General features: G+C 43.1%; 1 protein-coding gene across 1 annotated transcript in view; it reads right to left on the minus strand.

Annotated features, from left to right (window-relative positions):
* pnpla8 (patatin-like phospholipase domain containing 8) overlaps positions 1-10,281 on the minus strand; it is an 85,982-nt gene that overhangs the window by 73,090 nt on the left and 2,611 nt on the right. The window contains exon 2 of the mRNA XM_067999887.1: positions 811-960. Within this exon, the coding sequence (XP_067855988.1) occupies positions 811-960 (150 nt within the window). The remainder of the gene's footprint in view (positions 1-810; positions 961-10,281) is intronic.

Here is a 10,281-nt window from a genome sequence, read left to right on the forward strand (position 1 = left end):
CGACACAGATACCACCATCACACGAGAGGACACCACCCACCAGGTACATGGTTCATACTCCTGTGACTCGGTCAACGTTGTCTACCTCATACGTTGCAGGAAAGGATGCCCCGGAGCATGGTACATTGGCGAGACCATGCAGACACTGCGACAACGGATGAACGGACACTGTGCAACAATCGCCAGACAGGAGGGTTCCCTCCCAGTCGGGGAACACTTTAGCAGTCATGGACATTCAGCCACCGATCTTCGGGTAAGCGTTCTCCAAGGCGGCCTTCGAGACACACGACAACGCAAAATCGTCGAGCAGAAATTGATAGCCAAGTTCCACACCCATGAGGGCGGCCTCAACCGGGATCTTGGGTTCATATCACGCTATACGTAACCCCAACAGCAGGAAAAAAAAAGTTATCTGTTTTTAATACAACTGGACAGTCTCTCTCTCTCTGCCTTTCGGGTCTCTTTCTCTCTCTGGCTTTGTAATCTGACCCATTGTGTATTCAGTACTGTTTTCCATGGCTAACCTGTCTGAACACCAACGACACCTTTGATTGGTGTGATCGTGTCCCAGCCTAATATAAGATATGCGATTTGAGAACCTTTCACTCACTCACCTGATGAAGGAAATAATCTCCGAAAGCTTGTGATTTTAAAATAAAACTGTTGGACTATAACCTGGTGTTGTAAGATTCCTTACATAGTGTGTAGTGGGGCAGTGCAGCAAGGTTGGGGGAGTAGCAAACACAAAGCAAATTTCAACCAATTCGCTCCTATAAAAAAAAAGGACAAGAACTTCAGTCTCTCATTTACCTTGACAGCCACAGCCCTGGTTTCAGGAAATTCCAAAAGGTGGTAACTCAGCTCTTCTACTCGATTAATGTACACCCTGACATCAGAAGCTCTGTGTAGTGCCTGCACCAAAGCTCTTGTCCGGTTATCCACACTGAACTTCGCGATGATCTAGGCAAAGAAAAGTGATAATGTTGCGATACAAGAAATAAAATCTTTGCACCACGTCATGGCAATTCTTTTAGACTTGGACAGACGCTGCTTTTCCCTGATGGCTCGACTTTTTTTGGAGACAGCCCTATGATGCTGACTAACCAAGACTTCCAAAAAGCATTTGACTAAGTTCCATATTGTTACTTGTTAAAACTTTGGGAATTCAAGGAGTAACCTGGGAAAGGATAAGAAATTTGCTGAGTGATAGGAAGCAGCGGATACATATTCAGGAACTGACTTTGAGGCGAGTGTGAATTTGTACTGTGTGGAGTGGCCTGGGTATTGGTGTTAGAAGCCTTTCTGCTCCAAATCCAGAACAACTTGCATTCAGAAGCTTAATGCAAATAGATCAAAATCGTAGACAATACCAAATTAGAGGGAGCAGGTGAAGAGGTAACCAGGGTCCTACAAAATGAGTTAGGCAAGACAGCTAAGTGGATAGACCAATAGCAGATAGAACTTAATATAGAGAAGTATAAAGTGTTGAATATAGGATGAAAAAAAACAGGCGCCATACTTATTCCATGAAGCGTGTTGAAGTAGCTTAGGGTGAAATTGAACAATCTAGGAGCATTAATAGACTCAATTAGCAAATAGAATGCTGAACCGAAAGGCAGAACTGCAGAGTTCAAGTGACTGTACACAAGATAGTCAAACCATGGATGTGGTACAATTAGAAAAATCACAGATGTTTAGTATCAAAGGACTGCTTTATGAGGCTTTATCATGTGGGCCCAAGAACTCCATAGCACTTCTGGAAGAAGAACAGGGCAGTTCTCCCAATGTCCTAGCCTGCTCTGCAGGCCCATCAACCGAACATCAATAATGGATAAAATAATGGAATCTGTTCTCAGGGGCAGGCTGGAGGAGTACCTGTATAGCAATAAAGAGAAATGGCCAGCATGGATCTTAGGTGACCAGTCTCCCTGACTATATTGAGGATGTTGCAGATAAAGTAGATGATGCGATTCACCCATGATGTAGCTTTATTTGGTCAGAAAGCTTTGACTAAGTAAAAATACATGGGATTGGATGTTGACATTTTTTTAAAAATAAACTGTAGTCACAAGGTAAAATATAACGAGACTAAGGAGGTGGAGTGCCACGAGGCCAGAGTCCTTGCAGCCCTTTTTCTGTTCTATATTAATAACCTCGATACAAGAGCCAAATATGAGCTTGTTAAATTTACCCTAAAGTAGTGTGGTAACACAGGAGATTTGGGTCAGGTATGGAATTGGGCAACATGGCAAGTGTAATCTTACATTAATTGTAAGATATTGCTGTAAGGTATACAATGCATGGGACTGAATTGGTAGAGAGATTTAGAAAGAAACCTAGGAGTGTTAATTCATCACATCCAATGTCTGGACAATGTGTTGCAATTAAAGTGAATAGCCTTGCAGAGACGATTTATTAGAATGGTACCATGGATGAGGGGCTTCAGTTATGTGGAAAGACTGGAGGAGATGGGGTTGTTGTTCTTCGAGCAGAGAAAGTTAAGGGGAGATTTAATAGAGATGTTCAAAATTATGTCGGATTTTGATTGAGTAAATAAAGAGAAACTGTTTCCACTGGCAGGAAGGTCGGTAACCAGAGGGCACAGATTTAAGATAATTGGCAAAAGAAACAGAGGAGATGAGGAGAATTGTTTAACGCAGCAAGTTATGATCTTTAATGCTGCCAGAAAGTGTGATGGAAGCAGATTCAATAGTAACTTTCAAAAAGGAATTGGATATATACTTGAAAAGCAAAAATTTGCAGGGCTATTGAGGGAAATGATTCTGTGTGCACATTTATACTTCATTTACTTACGTTTAATCACAGATAACCTCGTTTATAATTTGTATTTTAACCACAAACTTTAACCAAATCATTTATTTTGTATGTTAACTAGACAATTGTGTAGGTAGTTTGGTCAAACAAACTATTTTTGTGTTTTACATTTAATCATGATAGCCTTCAGTAGCTTGAACCATATAATCATTAACGTAGTTGCATATGCTTTCGGATACCTCTGTAATGCATTCATAAGCATAATGTTTTTTTGTAAATGTTGTGAAGATAATAGTGTCCTGTCAGCCTGGGAAAAGACAGGCAGCCCTCCCCAACAGAAATAGGGTGCGCAGCTGCAAGCAAGGCCTTGACAACACAGTAACTCAGAGGTCCATTTCTGGAAACAGACACGGCTACGTGCTTAGCAGTTGTACGAAAACTGCAGGGTCTGCAAGAAAGTTGAAAAAGAAAGGTTGAAGGTCTCCAACTTAGAAGGAGTTAACCTTTGGGCATGTGAACATCATCAGACCCAGGGCCCACTGTTGGCAGCCCTCTATTGGCCTACTCTAATTAGAGATAGGGGAAAGTAACCTGAATGGGTTAATGATGCCTGTTGAACATCAAGTATCATTTCTACCATAAAGATCAGCCCAAAACTCATGCTTTTTGTAAAGAAATAGCACGACTAGGATGCGATCGTCCGGAACAACTGCGCTGGCACCAGAATACAATTCTGCCCTGAACACCACTCGGGTGAGCTTTGCCTTTGCTGTTCAGTATAAATTACTGTTTACTGTACTGTGTGTACTTGACTCCATTCTTATTCCAAATAAGGTACTCAACTGTTACCAATTGGTTGTGTCAGACTTTCCTAGATTGTAGGGATTCCCAAAGGCTCACTGCTGTGAGGCCTAGGCTACGCCTTTCATGGCCTCCGAAGGGAATTCTTATGGGGAAACAGTAAATGAGTAGGATTAATTGGATAACTCTTTCAAAGAGCCGGCACAGGCACAATGGGCCGAATAGCCTCCTTCTGGGCTGTAAGATCCTATGATTCTAACATTTATCCCTCAACCAACACCAGTTAGGTGGGATAAGGCAAAAAAAGGGAAGCTTATGTCAGATACCAAGGAGTATAGAAACTGCAGGGGTGAAATTAAAAAGGAAATTAGGAAAGCAAAGAGAAGGCATGAAAAAATATTGGCTAGTAAAATCAGGGAAAATCCAAAGATGTTTTAGAAATACATAAAGAGCAAGGTGATAACTAAGGAAAGAGTAGGGCCTATTAGAGACCAAAAGGGTAACCTATGCATAGAGGCGGAAGACGTAGGTATGGTTCTTAAGGAATACTTTGCGCCTGCCCTCACAAAAGAGGGAGACGATGCAGACATTGTAATTAAGGAAGAGGACTGTGAAATATTGGATGAGATAAACATAGAGAGAGAGGAAATATTAAGGGGTTTAGGATCTTTGAAAGTAGATAAATCGCCAGGCCCGGATGAAACATATCCCAGGCTGTTAAGAGAAGCAGGGGAGAAAATAGCAGAGGCGCTGACCATCATTTTCCAATCCTCTCTGGCTACAGGCGTGGTGGTGGAGAACTGCTAACATTGTACCATTGTTTAAAAAAGGGAGAAAGGGATAGACCAATTAATTACAGGCCAGTCAGCCTAACCTTGGTGGTGGGCAAATTACTGGAAACAATTCTGAGGGACATTATTAATAGTCATTTAGAAAGGCACGGATTAATCAAGGACAGTTAGCATGGCTTTGTTAAGGGAAGGTCGTGTCTGACTAACTTGATTGAATTTTTTGAGGAGGTAACAAGAAGGGTCAATGAGGGTGGCGCATTTGATGTAGTCTACATACATTTTAGCAAGGCTTTTGACAAGGTCCCACATGGCAGACTGGTCAGAAAAGTAAAAGCCCATGGGATCCAAGGGAAAGTGGCAAGTTGGATCCAAAATTGGCTCAGTGGCAGGAAGCAAAGGGCCGACAGGTGTTTTTGTGACTAGAAGGCTGTTTCCAGTGGGATGCCGCAGAGCTCAGTACGAGGTCCCTTGCTTTTTGTGATATATATCAATGATTTAGACTTAAATGTGGGGGCATGATTAAGAAGTTTGCAGATGATACAAAAATTGGCCATGTGGTTGATAGCAAGGAGGAAAGTTGTAGACTGCAGGAAAATATCAATGGTGAGATGAGGTGAGCAGAAAAGTGGCAAATGGAATTCAATCTGGATAAATGTAAGGTAATGCATTTGGGGTGGGCAAACAAGGCAAGGGAATACACAATAAATGGGAGGTTACTGAGAGGTGCAGAGGAACAGAGGGACCTTGGAGTGCATGTCCACAGATCCCTGAAGGTAGATAAGGCGGTTAAGGCATACGGGATACTTTCCTTTATTAGCCAAAGCATAGAACGTAAGAGCAGGGAGGTTATGTCAAAACGTTAGAAAACACTAGTTCGGCTACAGCTAGAGTACAGCATACAGTTCTGGATTAGTGAAGATTAGTGAAGACAAATGTAGGTCCCTTACAGTCAGAAACAGGAGAATTTATAATGGGGAAGAAGGAAATGGCAGAGCAATTAAACAAATACTTTGGTTCTGTCTTCACAGAAGAGGACACATAACTTTTTAGAAATGCTAGGGAACCAAGGGATTAGTGAGAAGGAGGAATTAAAGGAAATTAGTATTAGTAAAAAGTGCTGGAGAAATTAATGGGACTGAAAGCCAATAAATCCCCAGGGCCTGATAATCTGTATCCTAGAGTACTAAAAGAGGTAGTCATGGAAATAGTGGATGCATTAGTTGTCATCTTCCAAAATTTGATAGATTATGGAACAGTTCCTGCAGATTGGAGGGTGGCAAATGTAACACCACTATTTAAAAAAGGAGGGAGAGAGAAAACAGGGAACTACAGACCAGTTAGCCTAACATCAGTAGTAGGGAAAATGCTAGAGTCTATTATAAAGGATGTGATAACAGGACATTTAGAAAATATCAACGGGATTAGACAAAGTCAACATGGATTTATGAAAGGGAAATCATGTTTGACAAACCTACTGGAGTTTTTTGAGGATGTAACTGGTAAAATAGATAAAGGAGAACCAGTGGATGTGGTTTATTTGGATTTTCAGAAAGACTTTGATAAAGTCCCACATAAGAGATTATTGTGCAAAATTAAAGCACATGGGATTGGTGGTAATAGACTGGCATGGATTGAAAATTGGCTAATAGACAGGAACAGAGAGTAGGAATAAATGGGTCTTTTTCGGGGTGGCAGGCAGTGACTAGTGGGGTACCGCAGGGATCAGTGCTTGGGCCCCAACTATTCACAATATATATCAATGATTTGGATGAGGGAACCAAATGTAATATTTCCAAGTTTGCTAACGACACAAAACTAGGTGGGATCGTGAGTTGTGAGGAGGATGCAAAGAGGCTTCAAGGCGATTTAGGCAAGTTGAGTGAGTGGGCAAATACATGGAAGATGCATTATAACGTGGATAAATGTGAAGTTATCCACTTTGAAAGGAAAAACAGAAAGGCAGAGTGTTATTTAAATGGTGATAGATTGGGGAATGTTGATGTACAAAGGGACCTGGGTGTCTTTGTACACCAGTCACTGAAAGCAAACATGCAGGTGCAGCAAGCAGTTAAGAAGGCAAATGGTATGTTGGCCTTCATTGCAAGAGCATTTGAGTATAGGAGCAAGGGTGTCTTACTGCAGTTATACAGGGCCTTGGTGAGACCACACCTGGAGTATTGTGTGCAGTTTTGGTCTCCTTACCTAAGAAAGGATATACTTGCCATGGAGGGAGTGCAGCGAAGGTTCACCAGACTGATTCCTGGGATGGCAGGATTGTCATGTGAGGAGAGATTGGGTCGACTCAGCCTGTATTCTCTCCAGTTTAGAAGAATGAGAGGGGATCTCATTGAAACATATAAAATTCTGACAGGACTCGACAGACTGGATGCAGGAAGGATGTTTCCCCTGGCTGGAGGGTCCAGAACGAGGGGTCACAGTCTCAGGATACGGGGTAGGACATTTAGAACTGAGTTGAGGAGAAATTTCTTCACTCAAGAGGGTGGTGAACCTGTGGAATTCTCTATCACAGAAGGCTGTGGAGGCCAAATCACTGAATATATTTAAGAAGGAGCTAGACAGATTTTTAGACACAAAAAACATCAAGGGGTATGGGGAGAGAGTGGGAATATGGTATTGAGATAGAGGATCAGCTATGATCATATTGAATGGTGGAGCAGGCTCGAAGGGCCGAATGGCCTATTCCTGCTCCTATTTTCTATGTTTCTATAGTCACCACATTACAGGAAAGATGTGATTGCACTAGAGAGGGTACAGACAAGATTTACAAGGGTGTTGCCAGGACTGGAGAATTTTAGCTATGAGGAAAGATTGGATAGGCTGGGGTTTTTTTCTTTGCAACAGAGGAGGCTGAAGGGAGATTTAATTGAGGTGTATAAAATTATACGGTGTCTAGATAGAGCGGATAGGAAGGCCTTATTTCCATTAGCAGAGAGGTCAATAATCAGGGGGCATAGATTTTAAGTAATTGGTAAAAGGATTAGAGAGGAGTTGAGGAGAAAATCTTTCACCCAGAGGGTGGTGGGGGTCTGGAACTCACTGCCTGAAAGGGTGGTAGGGATAGAAATCCTCATCACATTTAAAAAGTACCTGGATATGCACCTGTAACCTACAAGGCTACGGACCAAGAGCTGGAAAGTGGGTTTAGGCTGGATAGCTTTTCTTCGGCTGGCACAGACACGATGGGCCGAATGGCCTCCTTCTGTGCAGTACTTTTCTATGATTCTACCACCAAAACAGGTTAACTTGTCATTTATCTCATTACTGTTTGTGGGACTTTGTGCAAAGTTGTTGTGTTTGCCAACATAAGAATTGTGACTGCACTTCAAAAGTAATTCTTCGGCTGGGAAGCATTTTGGGGCATCCCGAGGATGTGAAAAGCGGTCTATAAATGCAAGTTCTTTCTTAAATACTCCCGTGAAAGCAACCACATTAAAAAGAATGCGCTGAATACTGACATTTAACGTTTCATAAACAATGTATTGGCTTGGAACCTACAGAACTGCTGAGCCAAACAGGTGTACACTTGCATTTTGCTTCAGTTGTGCATCATTTGGTTGGTTCAGATTTTCAACACACTGATGTGGAAGCTTCTTCCATATTGAAGCTAGCCCATTTCAAATTTCTGTATTTTAGAGTCATAGAGTTATACAGCACGGATAGAGGCCCTTCGGCCCATCGTGTCCGCGCTGGCCATCAAGCCCTGTCTACTCTAATCCCATATTCCAGCATTTGGTCCGTAGCCTTGTATGCTATGGCATTTCAAGTGCTCATCCAAATGCTTCTTGAATGTTGTGAGGGTTCCTGCTTCCACAACCCTTTCAGGCAGTGAGTTCCAGACTCCAACCACCCTCTGGGTGAAAAAGTTCTTTCTCAAATCCCCTCTAAACCTCCCGCCTTTTACCTTGAATCTATGTCCCCTTGTTATAGAACCCTCAACGAAGGGAAAAAGCTCCTTAGTATCCATCCTATCTGTGCCCCTCATAATTTTGTACACCTCAATCATGTCCCCCCTCAGCCTCCTCTGCTCCAAGGAAAACAAACCTAATTTTCCCAGTCTCTCTTCATAGCTGAAGCGCTCCAGCCCTGGTAACATCCTGGTGAATCTCCTCTGCACCCTCTCCAAAGCGATCACATCCTTCCTGTAGTGTGGCGACCAGAACTGCTCCAGCTGTGGCCTAACCAGTGTTTTATACAGCTCCATCATAACCTCCTTGCTCTTATAATTCTATGCCTCGGCTAATAAAGGTAAGTATCCCATATGCCTTCTTTACCACCTTATCTACCTGTTCCGCTGCCTTCAGGGATCTGTGAACTTGCACACCAAGATCCCTCTGACCCTCTGTCTTGCCTAGGGTCCTCCCATTCATTGTGTATTCCCTTGCCTTGTTAGTCCCTCCAAAGTGCATCACCTTGCACTTTTCCGGGTTAAATTCCATTTGCCACTGTTCCGCCCATCTGACCAACCCATCTATATCGTCCTGCAGACTGAGGCTATCCTCCTCGCTATTTACCACCCTACCAATTTTTGTATCATCAGCGAACTTACTGATCATACCTTTTACATTCATATCCAAGTCATTAATGTAGACCACAAACAGCAAGGGCCCCAGCACAGATCCCTGTGGTACCCCACTGGCCACAGGCTTCCAGTCACAAAAACAACCTTCGACCATCACCCTCTGCCTTCTGCCACTAAGCCAGTTTTGTATCCAAAGTGCCAAGGCACCCTGGATTCCATGGGCTCGTACCTTCTTGACCAGTCTCCTGTGGGGGACTTTATCGAAGGCCTTACTGAAATCCATGTATACCACATCCACTGCGTTACCCTCATCCACACGCCTAGTCACCCCCTCAAAAAATTCAATCAAATTAGTCAGACATGATCTTCCCTTGACAAAGCCATGTTGACTATCCCTGATTAATCCTTGCTTCTCCAAGTGGAGACTAATTTTGTCCTTCAGAATTTTTTCCAATAATTTTCCTACCACTGATGTTAGGCTCACTGGCCTGTAGTTCCCCGGTTTTTCCCTACTCCCCTTCTTGAATAATGGTACCACATTAGCGGTTCTCCAGTCCTCTGGCACATCCCCTGTGGCCAGAGAGGTTCTGAATATATGTGTTCGAGCCCCCGCAATCTCCTCCTTTGCCTCACACAGTAGCCTGGGATACATTTCGTCCGGGCCTGGGGATTTATCCATTTTTAGGCCTGCTAAAACCGCCAATACCTCCTCCCGCTCGATGTTAACATGTTCGAGTATATCACAGTCCCCCTGCCGTATTTCTATGTCTACATCGTCCTTCTCCATAGTGAAAACAGATGCAAAAAATTCTTTTAGAACCCCTCCTACATCTGCCGGCTCCACACGCAGATTGCCATTTTTGTCCCTAATGGGCCCTATTTTTTCCCTTAATATACTTATGAAACATCTTAGGATTTTCCTTTATTTTGCTCGCCAGTGTTATTTCATGGCCCCTCCTTGATCTCCTAATTTCTTTTTTAAGTATCCCCTGCACTTTTTGTACTCCTCTAGGGCTTCCTCCGTCTTTAGCCTTTTGTATCTGCCAAAAGCCCTCCTTTTTTTCCTAATCCATTCTCGTATATCCCCTGACATCCAATGTTCCCTGGAGTTCTTGGAACCACCCTTGACCTTTACGGGAACATGTTGCAATTGTATGGTCTCAATCTCCCTTCTGAAAGACTCCCATTGCTCCGATGCGGATTTTCCTACAAGCAGCTGATCCCAGTCCATTTTGGCCAGATCCTGCCTTATCCTATTAAAATCGGCCTTCCCCCAATTTAGAACCTTTATTTCCGGCCCCTCCCTATCCTTTTCCATGACCACCTTAAATCTCACCGAATTATGGTCACTGTCACCAAAGTGCTCACCTACTA

Source organism: Heptranchias perlo, chromosome 18, assembly GCF_035084215.1.
Source record: "Heptranchias perlo isolate sHepPer1 chromosome 18, sHepPer1.hap1, whole genome shotgun sequence".
NCBI lineage: Eukaryota > Metazoa > Chordata > Chondrichthyes > Hexanchiformes > Hexanchidae > Heptranchias > Heptranchias perlo.